The 22520-nt window shown below is 37.8% G+C and overlaps 2 protein-coding genes across 2 annotated transcripts; both read left to right on the forward strand.

Annotated features, from left to right (window-relative positions):
- Positions 1 to 220: 220 nt before the first annotated feature.
- Positions 221 to 3967, forward strand: LOC116299613 (dihydropteridine reductase). The gene is made up of 8 exons (XM_031708288.2): positions 221 to 322; positions 991 to 1083; positions 1400 to 1496; positions 2078 to 2165; positions 2349 to 2401; positions 2674 to 2782; positions 2893 to 2976; positions 3702 to 3967. The coding sequence occupies exons 1-8, from the start codon at positions 227 to 229 to the stop codon at positions 3814 to 3816; spliced, it is 735 nt and encodes a 244-aa protein (XP_031564148.1). The 5' UTR covers positions 221 to 226; the 3' UTR covers positions 3817 to 3967.
- Positions 3968 to 6337: 2370 nt separating this feature from the next.
- On the forward strand, positions 6338 to 21081 carry LOC116299607 (cilia- and flagella-associated protein 43). The gene is given in 33 exon segments (XM_089028302.1): positions 6338 to 6449; positions 6618 to 6874; positions 7221 to 7317; positions 7406 to 7573; positions 8096 to 8262; positions 8507 to 8725; positions 9320 to 9411; positions 9541 to 9672; positions 9838 to 9951; positions 10065 to 10145; positions 10240 to 10388; positions 10468 to 10571; positions 10774 to 10932; positions 11269 to 11444; positions 11659 to 11805; positions 12130 to 12275; positions 12437 to 12687; positions 12975 to 13180; positions 13685 to 13961; positions 14369 to 14550; positions 14675 to 14815; positions 15037 to 15172; positions 15662 to 16011; positions 16206 to 16489; positions 16887 to 17115; positions 17529 to 17641; positions 18363 to 18429; positions 18754 to 18846; positions 19364 to 19437; positions 19707 to 19797; positions 20212 to 20292; positions 20386 to 20539; positions 20678 to 21081. Coding segments are annotated over 33 exon segments (5136 nt in total). The 5' UTR covers positions 6338 to 6420; the 3' UTR covers positions 20848 to 21081.
- Positions 21082 to 22520: the final 1439 nt, after the last annotated feature.

Consider the following 22520-nt stretch of genomic DNA (forward strand, 5'->3'; position numbering starts at 1 on the left):
TCTCAGGGGAGGGGATACGTCTTTTACAATTGTACTTTTTTATTTTCAAAATTTAGAAAACCTTTACATTAAAAACATGTAGTACAAAAAGACTCTAAGGAATGAAATTTTTAGTCTTTTTAAGCTTTCTAAATGTGTGTTTATTAGTTACTTTTAGAGGACGAAACTAACCCCTACCCCCTAAGTAGATTTTTGTAACGCTTCTTTCACGTGTTGTTAATCAAAAATGGCGGCAGCAGGAGCTTCCTCAAGGGTTCTCATTTATGGCGGAAAAGGTGCACTTGGAGCCTCTTGTGTGACTTACTTTAAGGCCAAAAACTGGGTAAGTAGTTGGAGATTTGATCTGCTTAATATCGGTTTTAACTATCTACACATTTTCAGTATTGATTCCTTCTGTCTTTTCGCAAAGTATTCAAAGCAGATTTTAAAATTTCTTTTTAAAACGGGTAATTTTGTTTATTATGCTAAAGTATCTGGGAAAATGTTATGACAAATAAATGAAAGAGCTGCTTATGGAGATCAAGAAGACTTGGAGAGCTTCTTTTCCATCATAGGATAACAAGGGGGAGGGGGAGGGGGAGTGCAATTCTTTTTGCTGTATGTACTCCTGTTTTGTTTGTTCTCATAACTTTTGAAGATCCTTCCTACTTTTTTTGTTTATGAAAATAATACCGTGAAGAAAAACTTTTTGTAAATTCTTGTTGCAGTTTTATCTGCTTACTAATTTTATTAGTGCAGCAATTGTTTATCACAGTGTCAATTTTCTAGCTTCCAATGTAAACTAATTTAATGAATAAAACCTTTATTTAAAAATAAGTAAAGCCAGGATAGTCCCTTCAGAACGAATAAAAGGCCTGCTATCAATGGGAGCCCTGGAAGACACCAAAATCAACTGTTTAATTGAATATTGCATGTTTTAGGATTTCTTTCTTGGTCTCTTAACTTTGTTATTTCATTAATCTTGATATTTTCTCATATATCTATCTACAGTGGGTCACCTCAATAGACTTGTTTCCCAATGAAGAGGCCCACGCCAATGTCATTGTGGATAGTTCAAAGTCTTGGGTGGAACAAGATCAGGAGGTAATAATCGATTATTTAATCATGGAAAATTTGGCCAACATTATAACCCTATATCCCAACATTATGTTTTACTTACAGTAACAGACCTTTCCAATGCATTGGAAATTCTGATCTTCCTCCATGTGGTTGAGATAAGTTGAATTTTTTCTGAAATTTTACAACATGCCATAATTAGACCAATGTTGAACACTGGAATACCACTTCCACTCCATGGGGGATTTCTGGACTTATAAATTTAAAGAATATTTGACTTCTTTTTGTTGTTATGGATACCAGTAACTCAAAAGTTGATATGCATCCTTTAATAACTTCTTAGGTCCAAAAAAGAGTCGAGGAGGTTTTAGATGGTAACACTTTAGACGCTATAGTGTGTGTTGCAGGTGGCTGGGCAGGAGGGAATGCTAAAAGCAAAGGTAAACTCATTAGAATGTAATGTTTTACACTTTGAAATACAATATTTAACACTTATTGACTTGAACCTTAGGAAAGCAGTTTATTTTGTGGTCCCGAGATGGCAATGCTTCACCAGGCGAAGCTGAGGGAAACATCTCTGTCAAGGGACCACAAAACAGACTGCTTTCCCATATTGTTGTCTGCTGAAAGCCCTTGCCAGGGAAACATCAAAACTTGTTCATGTTCACGTGATACCCTCTTGCCCAATCAGAGTATGAGAAAGTTGGACTTTGATAGTTGGAACATAACAAAAGGGAATGAAACTATACAAGGAAATATACCTCTTTAAGTTTTCCCATTTCAGACCATATGTCATTCTCTTGAGAAAAATATTCTTGTTTGAGTTGTATCCTTATTTATCTATCTTCTCAAGCTCTAACATAAAACAAAGAAATAATAATCTAGAGAATGACACTTGATCTTAAATGGGAAACCATTATGCCCAAGCTAGGTAAAGAGGTATTTTAAGTATGACCAAAATATTGTTTTTTCGCCATCAATTTATAAGTTAATATATTTAGTATTGTGTCTTTTATTCTAGCTGTAGTAAAAAATGCTGATTTGATGTTCAAGCAGAGTGTTTGGACTTCACTCATTTCTGCAAGCATCGCTGCGAAACATTTGAAGAAGTATGATTAATGAACTATTAAAGCTCTAATAGAGTTTTGGTGCCTGGTTACTGCGATTTTATCATAAAAGCTATAATTTAGAGTTGAATAATTATGCAATTCAAATATTTTGGTATTCAAAAAGTGTGGTGGATGTAGGTACTTTATGGCCACATAAGGTGACAGGTTTTTTTTTCTTTTTAGTGGAGGCCTACTGTCCTTGACTGGTGCTCAACCATCACTTGGGGGAACTGCAGGTAAAATTAAAGAAAATACCTTGTTCTGTGATTAATGACTTTTACAAGGATATTTTATCTATATTCATTGGTGATTGGCAATGATTCCCAGGAGAATCAAAAGGCAAAGCTATGACAGCTGCATGTTGAAGTGTTGATGTTGGAAGCTAATGAGAAACCTCCTACTATCATCACAATCACATAACCTTCAATGGAAGGATAAAGAATGGCTCAAAATTAAGAACTATTTATATACTAACTAATAGGGAAACAATTTTCTGAATGATTGTCAGGAATGATGGGATATGGCATGGCTAAGGCTGCTGTCCATCAGTTGGTGAAGGGACTAGGAATGGAAGGGAGTGGTCTCCCACCTGATTCTACTGCTCTGGCCATTCTGCCGTAAGTAAACATCTCCTCATTTCTCTACCTTGGTAATTTGGCCAAAAACAATAATTTAATCTATTTTTCTATTTCATTACTAATCAATCAAGAAAATGTTGTTGTTGAAGGATGACTCTAGATACTCCAATGAATAGAAAAAACATGGCCAATGCAGACTTTAACCAGTGGACACCTTTAGAATATGTGGCAGAGTAAGTATTACCCTAAAGAGTATCTCTTAATCTGTTTTAAATTTCCCTATTGGTTGGCTACCTGTGTCTATAATAATTTGGGAGAGACTGAGAGATAAAGTACATAAATTAAAGCTTATAGAAGAAAAGACAAAATGAGATACCTCTGGAACTTCTGCTAGTTCAGCACAAAATGTGATTAGAGTTTGTTAGATCTCTTTCTTGATGGTACTCCTCCCTCCAGAAAACCTAACAAGCTAAATTCCAATAAGCTTGAAGTGAGATGATGTTTTACCCCCGTCTCTAGACCATAATCCTTTTCACACTGCTTTTTTTCTTTAATTATGACTATTGTTTCTATATTCTCTAAGGAATCAAAAATTGTAACATTTAAGAATTTTAAAAATTATTATGGTATAGAGTCAGGGGTAAAACGTCATCTCTCTTCAGGCTTATTGCATCAGTCTGTAAATAGTCCCCTTCGCAGTTCCCTGCACCATTTTGAAAGGTAGCAGTGGCTTTGCATCAAAGCGAGACAAATGGTGAGCTTGCAATGATAGAGACATGTGAATTGTCCAATGTGTTCAAAAAGGTCTCTATCATTGCAAACCCACCGTTTGTCTTGCTTCAATGCAAAGGCACAGCTACCTTTCAAGAGGGTGCAAAGAACTGTGAAAGGGACTAATAGCCTACTGATTAGAAATACACAAATATCATGCATTGATCTTGCTTTGTTCTTATAACAGGCTTTTGTTTGAATGGTCCGAGGGAAAGAACAAACCAGCAACTGGAAGTCTAGTAAAGCTAAACACGAAAGATGGCAAGTCCTCGTGGGAAGTGTATACAGGCTGTTTGATCTGAGATGTTTGAACTTCATAAAACCCTTCGCCTTTAGAATAGTATTTATAGTAAAGAATGATTAGTCTATATATGCTTTCATTCTTTTTGGCTTAGTGTTTTTTAACTCATTGTTGCCAGATAAAAATAAAGTATATAACTGTTAATTTCATAAGTCGTGTGAAATCTGCTCATTATCCTGTTAGTTTGCGTGACTGAAAACTGTTTGCATGCCTCTCTTGTAATTACAGTTACTGTTCATGTGGGATTTTGAGTCGACGCGACCTCGATCGATCGAGTATATCGTGCGCAACAATTATTTAGAGTCCGTAGCCGGGCAGTTCCTTTCCTTCGTTCTCGCCTTTTCCTACTCTTCTTCTTCTCTTTCTTCTCTTTATTTTTTCCATTCTCAGATATCAACTTAATCTCCCTTTCATTGTTCGTCTTAATAGATTATTTATATCTATTTATAACCATGCTTTGACGCAGAAGAGAGCAAGGTTAAAATGTACAAAATGTCGGGCAAAATGTCCAACGTAAGAAATTGTTAAAAGAAATCTTTCAACATAAGTATATTTATCCTCATTTATCCATTATGCAAATATCTCCGCATAGTATGTTCTACCACCTCAACGTAACAAAAAGCATGATTATAGCTATCAGATTTTTAGTTTCATTCACAACATTTGACATGAACAAGGTTCCAAAAAGGTAAACAACAACGGAAATTTAATTCCAATGATATTAACATATAACAGCAACTGATGCCAACCATAATAAGAAGAGGATTAGCCTAATACCTAAAAACTTAAAAGTCAACAAACTGAAATAATAGGATTTGAAATTGTGCAACTCGCAAAAAAACAAAAGCTTATCAAAAATGTTCAATTAATAATTGCTCCTTAATTTTTAATAAAAGGATGATAAACCCGTAAATACCGACAGTCAGAAAGTTCTTCGTATTGCTTTTTTAAGCTTTTATCGCCACTTGAATCATCGTTCTTGACTTTATTTTGTTCTTTGGAGCTTGGTCTTCGGTGTAAATGTAAAGGAGGCAAGACGAGTGGAGGCAAAATCGCAGATAAAGGTTTCTTGGTTTCTACTCCTTCCTTCTCCTCTTCACATTTGATCTGAATGGGATTCTTCTCTGCGCAACTTACAGATGGACTTCGACCTTTTTGTTTGTCAAAATGCAAGCCTTTTCTTTGTTCTTTCCTGGTTTCATTTAATCCAATATCTTCAGGTCGCCAAACAAGTGTTGGACTTGACCAGCTTCTTGTTCGTCTAAAGGGCTTGTTTGTATGCGTTGAAAAGTTAAACAAGTTCAGTTCTGGCAGCACACTTTTGGAAGATGTTTCTTGTAATGATAGTTTTTTGTTTGTTCTCGTTTTTTTCTTCTCCTTTTCTTCGCTGAGTTTTGCTTCAGGACCTTCAGGGCTGCGTAAAACAGCATCACTCGAAACAACAGCCCTCAATTGGTTATGACCTTTGACTTTCTTATTCTTCTCCGCATGTAAAATTCCCTGTAAACCTTCGCCAGAGGACTCATAAAACCTTAAAATAGCTTCCCTCTGTGCTCTAGATAATACTCTTTCCATTTCTCGTTTTCTTTTATCAATGCACTTGTGGAATTTCTCCAATCTTTTCTGTTCTCCTGCGTTGACCGCGAGCAGTCGTTTAGCGTCCTTCAACAAGTTCTCTTCTGATTTCTCCATCACTATTTCTTCAATTCGTTTTTACCTTTTGCCGACCTCCTTCTGTACTACCAAAAGTGGGATAAAAACGGCTTATTTTTAAAGTTAGAGGGTAACAAGATATTGGAGTGGCGGGTAGAGTCCTGAATTAACTTCCAGTGTTCATTGTACGACCCTGTTTATCAGGAGTCAATGATCCGTGTGATGTCCTGTAATAACTCACGCCAAGGGATTTGACTGACACACCTCTGCGTTACTTCCGGTCCCGTAGTCGATGTGTCTGCTTCCGTCTACGGGCCTGAATAATAAGGAAAAAACTCTGATCTCAACGTATATATATATGTATATATATTTGTTCGAATATTCATATCATACGAAATATATAAAAGCGACCTCTCTCTTCTGCCCAGAGAAAAGGAAAATAAATCGAAAACATGTATTTTTTTTTAAAAAAAAGAAAAGAAAAGAAAAATGAACTTCAAGTTCTTTATCCCAGTTTTTCTTTGTTTTGTACATTTTTATGACTTTTATCTTATCATAGGTACGTTTTGCTATATTTCCTGTGTTTTCATGGATTTAAACCACAACAAAAACTCTAACTACAACTTTCATCACCTCCGGAAAACCAAAAATGGAAAATACATCAGTCACAGTAATCAAGAGATAACAACCATATATTGCTTATCAACACTTTCCCACGACAATTTACTATGAATAAAATAATTCATATATGATATGCTGCAAAATATCAGCATTAATTAGCTGCTGAAGCCTGTGGTGCCTCTTTACCGCGAGAGACTAGTACTGATTCTGACTGCGGTTTTTATGATCAGCAGTCTCTCGGCGCCATAGCAACGACAAAGTAACGATCACTTCATCGATGGTGAAAATTTATCAAATTTGTTCTCGGACTTTCCCTTGTTTTTCCTTTTAAATGGATCAGTTTGGGACTTTGGAGCTCAGGTTAGCATTAAAGATATCTCCTTTAGCAATATGTTGTAAAATCGGTCGAATTAATGGAGAAAAACAGAAAAAATCTTCGTTGTTTTGAATCTTACAATTTTGACTTCAACGACGTTTAACGTCATCTTCTTTATATTTTACTCATCTTCTTTTTATTATAATTCATAGTTGGGCCCAAGGTTATGATGGTGGAGCCTCAAGTTTTGTTGATAAAGATACATTATGTTTTGTGTGTGGAAATAATGTCAAATTTATTAACATCAAAGACAAGAGTCGATCATTTTTACCCACTCCTGGTGATGGGATTGGAGTCCTCACTACGAACCCTGCATATAACCTGTATGCTTTCTCAGAATTGAAGGCCAACCCAAGGATCTTTATTTATACGTTCCCTGATTTCAGTAGGCCTCGGGCAATACTTAAAGGTAGGTATAGATAAATTCAATATCTAGAAAAGAAGTTTTGTATTTTGTAAATATTTATCGTAGTTGTCATTCTAGGTACGATAAATTGTTGTTGTTGTTGTTGTTGTTGTTGTTGTTGTTTCGTACTTAAGTATTTACAGTACAATAAGGATTAACTCTCAAATGCCTGGTATTTCCATGTTGAACAAGCAAACACTGTGATTTTAAAATACCAATACCTTTGTATTTGTTGCATAGATATGTTTGTTTCTAAACATTATTGTACAAAACTTGCACTATCAATCCATAATTTCATAACAATAAATTAACTATCATTGTTTATACTGTTTTATGCATTCTTTTTCAGATGGTGCAAAGCTTAGCTACTCAGCATTAGCTTTTGCCAATAACAGTTCTATATTTGCCAGTTTTTCTGGTCTTCCAGACTTCCAGTTAACAATCTGGTAAGCTGTTGAATAAGGTTTATTTTGACTTAATATTTGTACTCGAGTTAACTCTATCCACTAATTATTTGAACTGTGTTTCATACAGGAATTGGGTGAATGGGCTTAAGCTGTGCTCAATCAATGTAGACCATCTGTCATGCAATAACCTATCATTTAATCCTGTTAATTGGAGACAATTGTGTACAATTGGTAAAGAGATGCTGATCATTTGGCAAGTTGAGCAACTGAATGACAAATACACTCTTACATCAAGGTAAACTGTCCATAGTTTGTACCAGAACAAAGCTAGAAAGTGTAATACCAGAAATTATTCATATGCCTTCCACAGAGGAAGTTTCATAAAGACACCCCCCTCCCCCCATCCCCAGAAATTCCAATTTCCTTTATACAAACTCTGCAATTTTGTTCTTTCTCTGTCCCCACCCCTCTGGAATGTCAAATTCCTCTTTCTTTTTTGGGGGGGAGGAGGGGTTAGGTAAATTTTTTAATGTCTTAACACATAGTGTAAAGTATAATAATTTTAGGTGTCTTATAATCTAATGAAATGAATGAATGATTGAGCTAATGAGTATAAAGTGGGAAATGAATGAATGAATTACCAAACATCTTTTATAGACTAGTAAAAAGGGGATGTCTCCATAAGTTAAAAAATGTATAAATAATAGTGGATGGATGGATGGACAAGCAAACAATCATATTGATTACAATACATGCTTGTTAATTACTTCTAGCTTGCTGTCACTTATTAGTTTCTTTTATACATATATATTTTTAGTGAGTTCAAGCTGCCTCCTGCAGATGGAACCCCAGACGATGGAGAATTTGAAAACCTGAAGCATTCTATCAGTAGAATGGGAAGAGCTTTTACAACAGAAGAGTTCAGACTGACAAAAGCTGCCATTGCTGGCATTGTTGGTCATGAAGCTAAAGATTATGAACCAGGTCAATAGAATGCCTTTTTTATCCCATACCATTATTGTCATCAGTGTCGCCCTCTCTTCACTTAAGTTTTCTATCATGATAGGGTGGTAAGATTAATCAGGGAGTGAGGCGGAATTCATGACTATAGCTGTGAGATGAGGAGGCTTAGGAGTGCACAGCACACTACCTGTGCCTTCTCCCCCATTGGCCATCAAGATGGTCTTGATTCATGTTAAACTAAACCTGTGATCTGGAATCCCAACAGGTGATAAGATAGAACGCTGTGAGCCAGTTAGTCATTGCTGGACACCCAGTGGAATGATCTATTGTGGATGTTCTGGTGGACAGTTACTGAGGGTTGATCCTGATGTATATACAATCAAAGTGGCTGCAACACCAAGGATGGGTACTCACAGAAGCAGAACAGATACTCTATCACATCTGATGCAGCACAAAAACACTATGGAATCACTTCCCGAAGAGGGTAAATTAATTCAAAATAACTCTAGTTTGAAATTATAGACTCAGAAAAATAATTCAATTTTGATTGCTCTCCAATGTTGCTACTATACAGTACATGTATCAAATTGACTAGTATGTAACTATGGAACCAAAGAGATCTTTTGTTTTGATGGTTGGAATATTAAATGAGAAATATGAGAATTATTAGGATTTTAAAAAAACTTCTCTGTGTCGAAAATATCTGATTCAGATTTAAAAAATTGTGACCAAGTCATTACTATCAAAGAATGTTTCGAAGCATTAAAACAAGTGGGAGCCTCAAAAACTCCAGAAATTGATGGTTTAACAAAGGAATTTTACATTTATTTTTTGGTCGGAATTGAAGGATGATTTAGTCAGTTGCTTGAACGAAAATATGTCATGTGGAACGCTTACACAATCTCAAAAGCAGATCATTAATATCACACTTTTAGAACAACAAGGTAAAAATAACAGATATCTTGAAAGTTGGCGCCCAATAAGCCTCATAAATGTTGATATCAAAATATGCAGTAGATTCAATATTATTAAAGTTGATTTTTTTGAGGGATCTAATGTATTTAATTATTTTATATAGAGGATGAGAACAATGTATCTGGTGATGGTTTGACCTATGGATCTACCAGTTGTCTAGCACTCCACAAGTCTGGGCTGTATGTTGGTGGACAGGTAAACAACACCTCTTACAAACACTAGTAACTTGTTTGCTCTCTGTGATTCTTTGTTTGCCATTCTGGAGTTAGAATAATCTTTTGGCTAAATTATAACTGTCTGTTTTTGTTTTGTTTTTTTTTGTAGGATGGTATTCTGAGATGTTTGGACATTAATGGTCCTGAAGTCAAAGTCCTCAGTAAGACAAATACAGAAGCGCCAATAACTAGTCTTGCCTGGTCTTTTAACTACAATGAATTAGCTGTCGGCAGTACAAAGGTAAGTTTGCGCATTTGTTGGCTACCAGCCATGTAGCTGAAGGAACTAATGAGGTTAATTATAGTAACTTTACTTTTACCTTTTAGACAAATAACTAAGGGTTATTTCTATATTTTGAATTTCTCATGAATTTTGTTCAAATGTCATATTTCCAATATTCTGCAGGGATGCATACAATTGTATGAGCCCAATGACAACCTTCTTACCAAGCTGTTCGATATCAGTAATGTGGAATTTGTTGGTGTAGATTGCTTACTTGGTGACTCGGAGTACTGTGTGGTGAGTAAGAAAGTGTAGAAACAGTTTCACAGTCAAATGCTCTAAGATTATTCTGTTTCAATTTTTCTATAAAAGAATCCCTTTCATAATTGCAGTTGTTTGTATTTCCCCAGACATGCAGGTCCAATGGTCTTCTCCAAGTATGGAATATACAGACCTCTCTGTTTGCTGGTCAGTTACCTCTAGAATGCCATGTAAGACAATAAGTTCCCTTTTTACTTTCTCCGTCATCCACAAACAATACAGGAATGTATCATTAATTGAATTTCCTTGATCTTGATTGGACAGGCAACCTGTATAGCATGCTGTCCGTCTTCCAGTACAGTAGCTGTCGGCACAGCCAGTGGTTCTGTTTACTTTATAGAACTGACATCAGTATCTCAACCACGCATTATTTTCTGTTCGTACCTCCATCAAGGACCTGTGCTTCAGTTAAAGTAAGCTCAGTCATTTAGTTGATATTTATCAGGACCAAATGTATCAATAGATTGATGTCTTTTTTGTTGGTTACCATAGATACGACATGGAAGGGCAGATCTTTGTCACAGGATCTAATGATGGTCATGTATTTGTTTGTGATGCAAGAGTTACCAACAACTTTAAAGTACTTGGCCATACAGGTTAGTGGAGGACCATCACTATCTACACTAAGGGTGCTTGGACACAACGTATGCGACATCACATACAACTTCACATGGTTGCAACGTACACTAGTTTCATGGTATTGCAGACAACGTTGCACCTGACCACTAAGAAACTAAAAAAATAATGACCCAAATTTAACTATAACTTAAAGTGGTTTTTTTTCATTCCCTATTGCAGACGTCCCTGGTACTGTTATATCTATTTCTTGTCTCAACGCACGAGAAAATGATGGTCAAGGTCCATGGAAGATCGTCGTGGTTCACAGCCCCAATGATTCACATTCATGTGGGAATAACTTGATCGAGTTTGAGGTTAACAAGGACATCCTTTATCGCAGTGAGTTCTCTTTATTGTTTACAGCCATTCTCAATCACACGCACCCTCTTATGATTTTTTCTGTCGCGACGAAAAAGTTTTGGTGGACGTCAATCAAGGCGTTTCCATAACATTGTTGGAAAACACAAAGCTATAAGGGCACGTGCCTATAGAATGTCATGGAAACGCCTTGATTGACGTCCACCAAAATCTACTTCGTCGCGACAAAAATAATCGCTAGAGGGCACGTGTGACTGAGAATGGCTGTAAAGTACCTCTTTAACTTGCTTCCCCCTGCCCTTGACTGATGTTTGCTTTTATATTTTTGTTAATAGATAGAGATTTTTTCTTTATCAGGTCCAAAAGATGCGTTTTTCAACAAAGCACTTCTGTATCGCCCTGAAGCAGTGAAGCTCTCTTCGCATAAGCTAACAGGACCTGTGTATAGTGTTGTTGTCACGTCACCACAGACGGCAATAGCTGTTGCTCATAATCGTAAAGAGTTAGTCAAGTTAGCATTGACTCAAGAGCAGGTATAACAATTGACCAAAAATGTAGTATTACCTAAGGCCATGATTCCTTAATGCAGTGCAACATGGGATGGCGTGAAGAATAAAGTAGAAGCATAAAATACTCCCTTGGGTTACTGATTACATAACATTGCTTCAAAGCGTTAGACTTTCAAAGTACCTTGAACCTTTTTTTTTTAGTAACTCAATAACATTCGAACTACAATTTTGTAAATAGGACAAGTCAAGCGCTATGCTGGAGCCTTTAGAATCTTACGTGGGACACGATCTTAATGGAGGGGAACTGGCATTATCCTGCCACCTTCGCTGGATTGCTAGTGCGGGAACAGATGGACAGATTTTAGTCAGAGCTGTTGGGGCTTTGGTGAGTAATTGGATGGGATGAGAATATATGGATGGATGGATGGATGGATGGATGGATGGATGGATGGATGGATGGATGGATGGATGGATGAATGATGGATGGATGGATGGATGGATGGATGGATGGATGGATGGATGGATGGATGGATGAATGAATAGATGGATGAATGGATGGATGGGATGAGAATATATGAATGGATGGATGGTGTGGGCAGGGAGGGTGGAAAGCAGCGGTCACCGTTTAACATAACCTGGTACCCTTTCTGATTGCCTACCCTAGCCTACCCATCTTCAAGGAAGTGACACCAAATTTTCTTACTTCCAGGATCGAATGCTAAAGATTCCTGGACATCATTACCGTAAGGGTGGAGTCAGTCACTTGTGTTTCACAGGAGATTCACAAAAACTACTTAGTACCGGAAGGGACGGGGTTTTATCATGCTGGGAATGGAGCTTTAGTGCCACAGGTGAGTAGATTATTTGACAATCTTATAAATTAGTAGAGTAGATAAAACTACAACAATCTGCAAACCCATCACATGCACAACTATAAAGATAGCTCGCCAAATAGCGCACTTCTTGTTATGAATACGAGACAATATGGAATTAAATGGTTTGATTTGGTTTAGGAGAAGTAAGTCCACGACAGCGATCCAGGTATCACGAGCAAGAACAGCTCTTCTGAAAACCCAAAGACAAGATGAAGATGCAGCAGCCGCAGAAAGACCCAACTACATCCACAAGTCTGCTTCCGTCATAGTATAGAAAGAAAACACTGAAGGATCTGAAAAAGTCCAAAAAAAGCTGGAAAAGGCTGGGATATTCACTACACCTACGCCAACTTTGAGTGAAGACTCCACGTGGCTGCAGAAAGCTATTGCAGGAGGTAAACTTCTAAGAAGCGTGGTGCATGATGGTATCGTTTGGGTGTAATTATCCTATGTTCACTGTACCTCAAAGGTGGCCAAACATGTTCTAATTTCCGATTATCTAAAAGTTGATATGTCAAAGCCTAATGCAAGCAGTTTACATTTGCTGGGAAAGGAACCGTGATGCATGATGGTATAGCTTGGGTGCGATCATCATCGATACCATAACCCCCCAGTGGTCCTGACCTCTATCCTTTGTAGCGCCATTAACAACATGTGCCTATATTTTTTCTCTCTCTGAAGGCCCAGCGAGAAGAAGACAAGAAGTTCGCAGACATCAAGCGAAAGCTGCGCAAAGATATCTCCGAATTGCGCAACACAGTGCTACAAATGATTGACGTGAACAGCCAGTTACCAGACATCGAGAAACTCGAGCGGCATGAGTTTAATATGGATGTAGAAGAACGGCAGAAACTGATCGCTGAAGGAGAAGAAAAGATAAAAGAGGTTTGTCAATTGATTACTTTCACTTGGAGCATTGATCAACTTACTCGTAACCTCTAATGGCTGTCTTCCTCTTCTCTCATTCCTGTTGCTTTGACTGAGTTGCTTGCCTCTCAACGGGTGCGCTTGAATAACCACTGTTTTCATTGCTGCGCGTTAATAGAGACAAGAGCCTTCGACAGATATTGTATTTGAAAACTTTGGAAAGTAGTACATGAGAAGGATTTATATGATTAACGGGAGTGTTTTGCCCATTTACTTGTTGTCTCGATAAGCGCGTAGCAATAAGAACAGCGGTAAGGAATAAAATAATTTTTAAATTCATCGTTCGTCGTCAGAAATTGGGTCATAACACCATCACTGCCTATGGACTGCCTGTGGTTAGATGGCGGAACAATAAAATCCCTTTACTTTCGGAAATTGAATTCTTTCTCATGTAACATGGCTGCCGTCACGTGATGGTGCAAAGCCTCTATTCCATTACATTTCCTTTAATGGTGTTTTCAGGTGCGTGATGAGATCGAGATCGCAAACCTCGCCCGTATCTACCTGAAGGAGATGATCAAACGAGAGTGTTGGGATGCGATGGCTGTCAAAGGTCGATCATGTAATTCTTTCCGTATGTCTTTATCGGTCACTAACTACCCAATGCGAGAAAGATCAAAAGAAGAATTGGACGAGCTTCAATACGTCTTGACACAGAGGAAGATTGAGAAGGCAGAATATGAAGCGAGTAAGGACCTTGAGCCAGGCCCTACATCATCTAGAAACACACCTGTACCAGGTAGATATTGACCGTATTACATTCGTGGATATAATCAATGTAGAGTAGACACCTATTTCAAAAAACGATGTCATCTCAATAGGCTATAAGGACGATAAGCACTAGGCGTAGAGCGATAGGCACTAGGAGAAAAGCGATAGGAGATAGGTCATTCCTAGATCCAAGAATAGCCGGAATGACTTTTGTTTCTGCTTCTTATTCTCGTCTTGAACGTGGACCTTAGTGTTGAGACTGATTTAATGTTCTTTGTATTCAACGAAACCATTTCCATGTCGGAATGACCTATCGCCTTTAGCCTTTGGCGATAGCAACGTTTATTGAAATATTTCAGTGTATGCTCAATATACTTACGCAGCATGTGATTTTCGCTGTAAGATTCTTCATTCATGTTTGCTTTCTTTCTTCAGAGGACCGCCTAGATTACGAAGACGAAGACAACTTCATAGAAGACGAAGGGCACAGTACAGGCACTAACCCAGCTACCTCAGGCAGTAGAGGAGCATCTTATGGTGGTGGTAGTGAGCAACTACAGAGTCAATTCCAGTTACACACTGCGCAACAGAAGTACAACCAAATTATCATGTTACAGGTACATATATAGTATTATATCACTTGTCAGATCTTAGAGTTAAAAACGCTCATTTGGCATCTACTCTACTTGAATATACTTTTAAAACTCCTATCTATATGTCCCATTGTTTTACATCATTTAGGACGCCATTCATCGCATCAAAATCAACTTTAACAAAGAATTCGAAGAGACTTTCAAGTTCAAAGAAAACGAAATAAAGAAAATCCAGGAAAAGAATGATCGCATCAAGAAGATCCTTCACGACCTTGATATTGTTGAAAAGGTAAGACTTCTTCCTTTACTTGCTGATAGCAGACAAAACATGTTGAGATTTGCTAATCCAGTAGACTAAGAGCCAATCATCTTATCCCGTGCTCTTTGTGAAAAGATTTTGAAGTGAAGCTATTGAACCAATCACATCTGGCGAGATTACTTTTTATTCAATAAGATTGCTCCGGCACGGCACGGCACGGTATCGTAACTTGTTGTTGTTTTTTTAATAAGATATTCCAGCCAGCAATGACAGACGATGAGTTACCTGAAAGACTCCTCCATGTCAAAGACCAAGAAGTTCCATTCGAGAGGTATATCACTGCTGAAGAACAGAAAAGATTAGATGAACAAGCTAAGGTGGAAGAAGGTATTGATTCATTGTTAGCAGAGCAATATCCTTGGGAAATTGTACGACGTACCATAAGGATTGAAATGGCTTTCCCTTTTATTTTATTTTCATTAAATATCTGATCTTGCGGTTTTGGTTTCAAATGTACCATAACATAGAAAAGGCTCCCCATAAGAATGGTTACCGTATGAGTGAGAAACGCGCGGTATTGACTTACAGCACTGTTCACGGTACGACATGCCGTAACATTGAAATAGTTTTCCATAACAATGGTTCAGTAACATGAGTGAGAAATGTACGGTACTGTCGTACAGCACGTACACGGTACAACTTGCCATGACATTGATGAAATGGCTTCCTATTGTGTTTGTGAATCATTCCATCACATCGCGTATTCATTTTTACGGTACGACCACAGTAGGGCAACAAATTCACCATATTTTTCCCGAGTCACTATCCAAAGTTTAAGATAAATTCCATTTTGCTTGTTTCCTTGTCATGATCCAGAGAGGAGGTTAGCTGAACAAGCAGATAATGCACGTGAACGTGCACTGATGATGATGATGCAGGGTCGTCTTGAAGCCAACCTGGAGGATGAACTGAAGAAAGATCTGGTACCACCTGACTTTGTTACGGGTAAGCCACAAGAAGAGTGGACGGAGGAAGAACAGAAGGCGGCGAAAGACTTCGAAAAGATGGAAAAACAACATTTAGAAGATCGAGAAAAGTGGAAGAAATCCCTCGAAACAGAACTGAAAAAACTCCAGTCAAGTATCGCTGAAGCGACGACTGCTTTTGACGAAAAGCTATCGTTACTCTTCCAAAAGAAAGTCAAAACAGAAATGGTCATCTATCAGGTAAGACGCAGCATGCTGTCAGTATTCCAGTGACTGGGGTTAAGGGGGTTATAGGGTTACGATTCCTCCCCTCCGCCCCCCCCCCCACCCCACCCCCCACCCCCACCCCCACCCCCATGAGAAAAACACAAAGTCAGAGAGAAACTTATGCTACAAGCTTTATATATTAATATCATATCATTTACGACACACAGGAAGAACTGAAGATATTCCGTCTTCTAGTCTCTATCTTGACGGAAGATGAACTCAGCACCCAAGAAGCAGAGCTCCTTCGTCGAATGGACGAGAAAAAGGAGAAGAAATCTCGAGTGTCTTCGAGTCAGACTGAAGCCAAGAGAGAAGTGGATGACTTTCGTGAGGCGTATGAGATCCTTGTAATGGAGGACAAGGCTTTAGACAAGGCATTCAAGAGGGAGTTTGGTGATCAGGACTTACATACTGTGGAGCAACTGTACAAGTTGTTCAAAAGACGACCAAGGTATGTCATCGTTATCATTATACATCATCATCATCATCATCTAGAATCATCAATATTATCATCCTGATAGTCACCATCGTCATCATCATTATCATCATCATAATTGATATCAACATCAATATTATCATCCTGATAATCATGATCATCATCACCATTCATCATCATCATATTAACATAAAGTTGATTATTATCATCTTCATCATGTTAATCATCATCGTCGCCATATCAACATATCAAAATTCATTATCGTAACGAATTTAGAGGCTTGCGCAAGACAAAATAAACTAATGCCTTTCCTTAACCCGTCGACCTGCTGCAAACTGACCCAACAGAGTCGCCTCCACTCAATTTGGACGTACGACTTTTCTCATGATATTTTTGAATAATTTTCTTACAGAGGCCAGAAACAACTGCGCGCAGTCACGGATCCTCAAGCTGACGTTAAGACCGACTCTCCTTTCGCCCCAAGACCTTCCTCCTCTCGTGCTCATTCCGCTGCAGCCAAGCATTTAGCCAAGGCCATGGAAGAGTTAGATAGTATAGAACACATGCCTGAAGGCTTGGAGCTGGAAGTATGGCAGAGGTTTATAGAAACGAGACGACAAAAAGTTGAGAGTGAACAACAGGTAGTGAAATAAAGAAAATGAAATATTAGAGAGTTTTAGATTGACATTTTTTTCTCTCCGCAAACGGCAAACGTGACCACGTTTTCATAGTTTTCCTGTATTTTACTTTACCTTTTACAAACCTTCTCACCAAGTGCAAATATTCTTTTGGTTTTCTACTACTTGGACTTTTTTGCGATTCTTTTTCAGTAACCTAAGAGAATTTTTTACGGGTCAACTGACGTTTCACGTTTGCCGTGAACGTAAATCTAAAACTCTCTATTAAAAAACCTTTCCCAAACTGAAAAAGAGCAAAAAAAATAACAAGAATTCTCGATACGCGCACGAAACCACTAGTTTCTACCAGGATTTGATTAGCTTCATAGTAATATCACACCTCCCATTGCTAATCATTTATTTACTTATCTTTCTAGGTAAAAGCCAAGGCTCTAGTGCTGGCAGAGATGAACTCGTATCTTCAAAAACGAATAGACGAGGACGAGAGAGTACAACACGACATGGAGCACACGTACCAGGAACTGCAGAGGTAGGACAGTCACTCGTAACTATAATGACTTGGGTATCTTACCTGGGTTAATTTGTCGCTTTAGAATATGGAAGGCGAGACGTCCGCCCGCTGTAAATAAAATTTTTAAATTGCTATTGCTGTTGTCGTCGTTGTTGTTGTTCAAGAATGTTTGGCGATATTTGGTTAAAATGTTCGAAGTTATATTCCTTTCTGATGTAAAAACTGTCATTATTAAAGTGTATATGACACGAAAACATTTCATCGTCTAAAATGTATAGTTTGTTAGTAATAATAAATATATCGTAATGAAATTTGTTTCAAAAGCTTATTTCTTGAGATATGTGAGAAAATTAATATCAACTTGTGACGTCATTTTGTTGACACATACTCTAGATTCAGTAGTAATGTACTAAATATAAATTGTAATTCGTATAAAATAACAACAAAAGGCATATTTTATTCAACTTCATTTGATAGCTTACGTAGTACTCTTCAAATGTTGGGAAACTGAAAAGTGTACAACCTGAAATTAAGATTCTACATTCAAACATATTTCGTGTATTTGCAACTAAATCTGGAGACTTGTAAACAAAATGACGTCACAACTTGTGCTAAATTTTCTTGAATTTCTAGAGAAATACGTTTTTGAAACAAATTTAACCATGATATTTTCATTAATGCCAATAAAATACACATTTTTAACATTGAAATTTTTTCGTGTCATATGCACTTTAAACAGGCTGCGTGAAGAAAAAATCAAGTTTTTGATCAATCTGGAAGTACAGCTTTTACTCAAGCAAGGCCAGGTAATGTGATAGATAGATAGAACTGTGAATAAAGCATTTAGCAAGATCACCTGAGATCAGAGCAGATCTGGTCATTTCCTTAACATTGGATGAAATTTCATCTCGCGCACCGTAACCGTGCCAACCATCCATTCAACATCTGCTCTGTAAAGGGCATCCGTGCCCTTGGGAATTCTGAAAGGAATTCTGATAACTTTCTTCCTTAAATGTCTCTTTTAGATCCGGGTGTCTTTTGATAATATGATGCTACAGCGCCGAATGATAAAGACATGGTTTATCAGTATTATATTTTCATGACTGAAGTGTTTGTCTGTATGTCTGCAGGTTGAAGTCCCCCCTGGACCGTTTATCACTGACTATTCCGACAGTATTCTTGTTCATCGATCTGTAGTCGAGGATCTGAATGCGCAGATCACGGTAAGTCAAGATGTACTATCATACTACTCAGACATGTTACTAATACATGTCGTTTATTTCTTCCTCTTTTACTCCGACGAAGGACTAGCGTCCGAAACGCCAGCAAGTTTTTTCATCTTTTCACGGTGTATAATTTACCCTTTTATCATGACTGTTTCGTTAGAAACACCGACGCAGCTCACACTAGTTTTAAGCTAGTTATCTCTTCGTGTCGTTTATTTATTGTTTGATTACAGCCACATATTTTCATATCATTTTCTTAAACTGATGAAGGTTCTTTTTTCCATCGCATTTGGGGTATAAGCAAGCAAACGATTGTTCTATCAAAAGGTTTTATAACTGAGCTGATCTAAGGGTGGTTTTCTCATATTACCGACCCCTCGCGGAACATTCTCTCAACAAACAGAATATAAACTCGGAATCTTTGATGATTGATAAACTTAATTCTACTTTCCGATCTATTAATGATATTAGCATAATAGTATTTTGGATCTGATTGTATGATATGTTTATGTAGAATCTTGGCAAAGCAAAAGTATCCATTATGGACGACAGTAAAGAATTTAGGAAGGGAATCCATGGTCTGGAATGGTAAGAAAAGTGACGAATAATGAGTTTAAAATTTAAGTACAAATGCTCACACCTAATGCTCACCAGATCACACCTTCATAAAGGTAGTTAGGCTAATTTCAAGCAAGTTTCTTCTCAAACCTGTAATGAATTAACATTTAAACTTTAGTGATATTTTTTCTTCCCCGCAAATTTTTGTTTGCGATTGTTCAAATCCCGTACGATTTTTGCTATCATGATGATCAAGACCAAGTATCTCACAGTAATCTTATTGGTTACAATGATAACAGGGAACATAGGAAGATGCAAATGCAAGCAGAAGATCTGCAGACCAAAGCTAGAGATATCCAGCTACTGAGAGTAACCAAGGACCTCCAACAGGTATCTATCTCATTCTATATCCTATGCATCTGTCCTTACATCCCATCCACCTATCCATTCTATGCATCCATTTATCCTATTCATCTTATCTCATTCTATATCCTATGCATCTGTCGTTACATCCCATTCACCTATCCATTCTATGCATCCATCTATCCTATTCATCTTATCTCATTCTATATCCTATGCATCTGTCGTTACATCCCATCCACCTATCCATTCTATTCATCCATCCATCCTATCCCATTAAACATACATTCAATCCACCTCATTTGATATCCATCCCATTCATCTAACCATTCATCCTGTGCACTCATACATGCATTCTATCTATCCCATCCATTTCTTCCCATCCATCAACTCATCTACTTCACTCCACTTGGCAAGAATAATAATCATCAATTATCTTTCCAGTTCTTGGCCGAGGGTGATCATCAAGCCCGTCAACAGAAGGAAATCGCTACGCTCGAGCAAACTTTATCGTTGTTCCAAAAGGTATTCAAACATCTCCGTCGTTTACAGTGCAGATACTTATCTTTCTACCGTCCAAATATATCACCAATTTCTATATTCTTCTTATCATCCTAGATGCACGAGAGAAACGTGAATGATCGTAAAGAAACGATAAAAGGAATCAAACGAGTCATTCACAAGAAAGAAAAAGATAATACTAAACTAGACGGTGATTTAGAAGAGCTGGCTTTATCTGTTGCCGAGCGACGCAACGTCAACGAGATGAATGGTAAGCTCTATTCTATCCATCCACCAATCTTTTCCCTTTCATTTCTTTCTTTCCCATCTCCATTTCGTCTTCTTTTTCGCTTTTTGTCGTCCATACGAACCTAACATTCATCTATTTTGTTTTTTGTTTTTACCCCAGCTGAGAGAAGAAACGACACCGGCGCAGAGCGTCGCTACCAAGACATCGTTGCGCGCCGTAAGCTGGTTGACTTGGCCAAAGCGCAAGCCTCAGAGATAGCAGTTCTAAGAGCGGAAGTGGAGCGACTACGCATGCGCACTTTCCCTGCTCTTGTTCAAGTCGAGCGCTGATAATGATTTATAATAAGGGAAGCGACGCGTACAAAAATAAATCTTCCATTAACGGCAACTAAGTAGCTAGTTTAGCTGTAAATATAGGTAGTGTCTGACTTAGTTCCCATATTGAAGACCGAAATTTTTTGCAGTGTTTTTTATTTTGGTTTGAATTCGATTTTATAGCTTGTTTCTGTCTTGTACATAAATCATCTCATTAAAATCTAATTTATCATAAAAGAACTACGTGTACTCTCATATATCTTGAGCCTCCGACTAGACTCGGGGAGATAGAAGCACGAAGCCCTACTCTATGTCCTTGCACTTCCCTATAGCTTTTATATCGATGATTTTTTGAATGTAGTTTTCGTTTTCATATCGATATTATTTATTCTTCGCCTGTCGGCAGACACGAGGGAACTACCCGCCTGTCCCGGAAGCATTCGTAATCACTTAACATTTGCACCTGTAGCGCTGGTAACAGAAAGCGAACAAGACAGTTTTTGAATTTTAATCAAGTAGAAGATTTATTTCAATAGAGCCCTTCCAAGTGGACACCATTAAGCTCTTCCTCTCAGTTCAACCGTCTCTAACCAATCTTCAGTTTTCTTGCTACCCTCTATTCGCTACCTTAAAGAATGGTAGTTCTTTATTCGCGGCTTCCCGTCTCTTTTCTAGATAACAACCCCATCAGATACTTCAAATGCTAAAACATGGTACTGGTCGTTCGGGTACCAAAAGGCTGGAAGCACGAGTCTAGAGGGAACCAGTTCAGGAACTGAAAGAGAAACTTATCTCTAAAGCGCTTAAGATCTGCCATTGTCAGAAAGCTTGCGTTTTGAAATGCTGATGCATGCTGAGGTAATAGTATCGCATTGTTTTTCTTTTCACAAAACCGCGAAAATAATACCGTTTTAAAAAGATATCCGATATAAACAAGCAGGCATTTTGTACAAAATAAAACAATAGAACGACAATCGGGAATGTCCTTGTTTTTCTCGATGTTATACTCAGATCTTTACAGTCTCGAATATCTCCAATATCGATCTATATACAGTAGGAAGAAAAGAGAAAGTCTTCCGGTAAAACTGTAAAAATATTAATTATCATATATCATATTTTTTGTCATTCTTTCATAAGGTGTAATATAGAGAAAAAAGAACGACATTTTCAGCATCGCTCTATTCTGTGGTGATTTCCTGGTGTGGGATCCCTGTGTCGTAATGTATTTCCTACTTGGGCAGAGCGCCGTATGGCGGAACCCTGCCAGTCATTTTCCTTTCCGATTATGACTAAAGCTGCGATTATGCAATCTCACGTCTTGTCAAAGTCAGGTGGCACTTTTCACCTTACTCTCCTGCTTTCATTTCAACGCTTTTAATTAAGAATATTCTACTAGAAACTGCCCCCACAAGGGAATTACGGTCTCCTATAGCGACTGTTTTATCCCCTACATCGCCTTGATATTCACTTCTGTCGGTAGACTGGCATGTATGTCTTGAACCTTCTGTACTTCTTAAAGTCTTCCGAATCACAATTCCTTAGCAAATACTAACTACATCCATCGCGCGTGGGGGAAAAAAAGATATCAAGGAGAAACGAACGGAAAAGAAAAGAATATAGATAGAAGTTGCTGTGACCACGGCGACGCTTGCCAACTGGTCTCATCTAGTTTGGTTCATTTATTCTAG

Source organism: Actinia tenebrosa, unplaced genomic scaffold (genome assembly GCF_029948245.1).
Source record: "Actinia tenebrosa isolate PJP-AT-01 unplaced genomic scaffold, QUT_ActTen_1.0 PGA_scaffold12__29_contigs__length_12842862, whole genome shotgun sequence".
NCBI lineage: Eukaryota > Metazoa > Cnidaria > Anthozoa > Actiniaria > Actiniidae > Actinia > Actinia tenebrosa.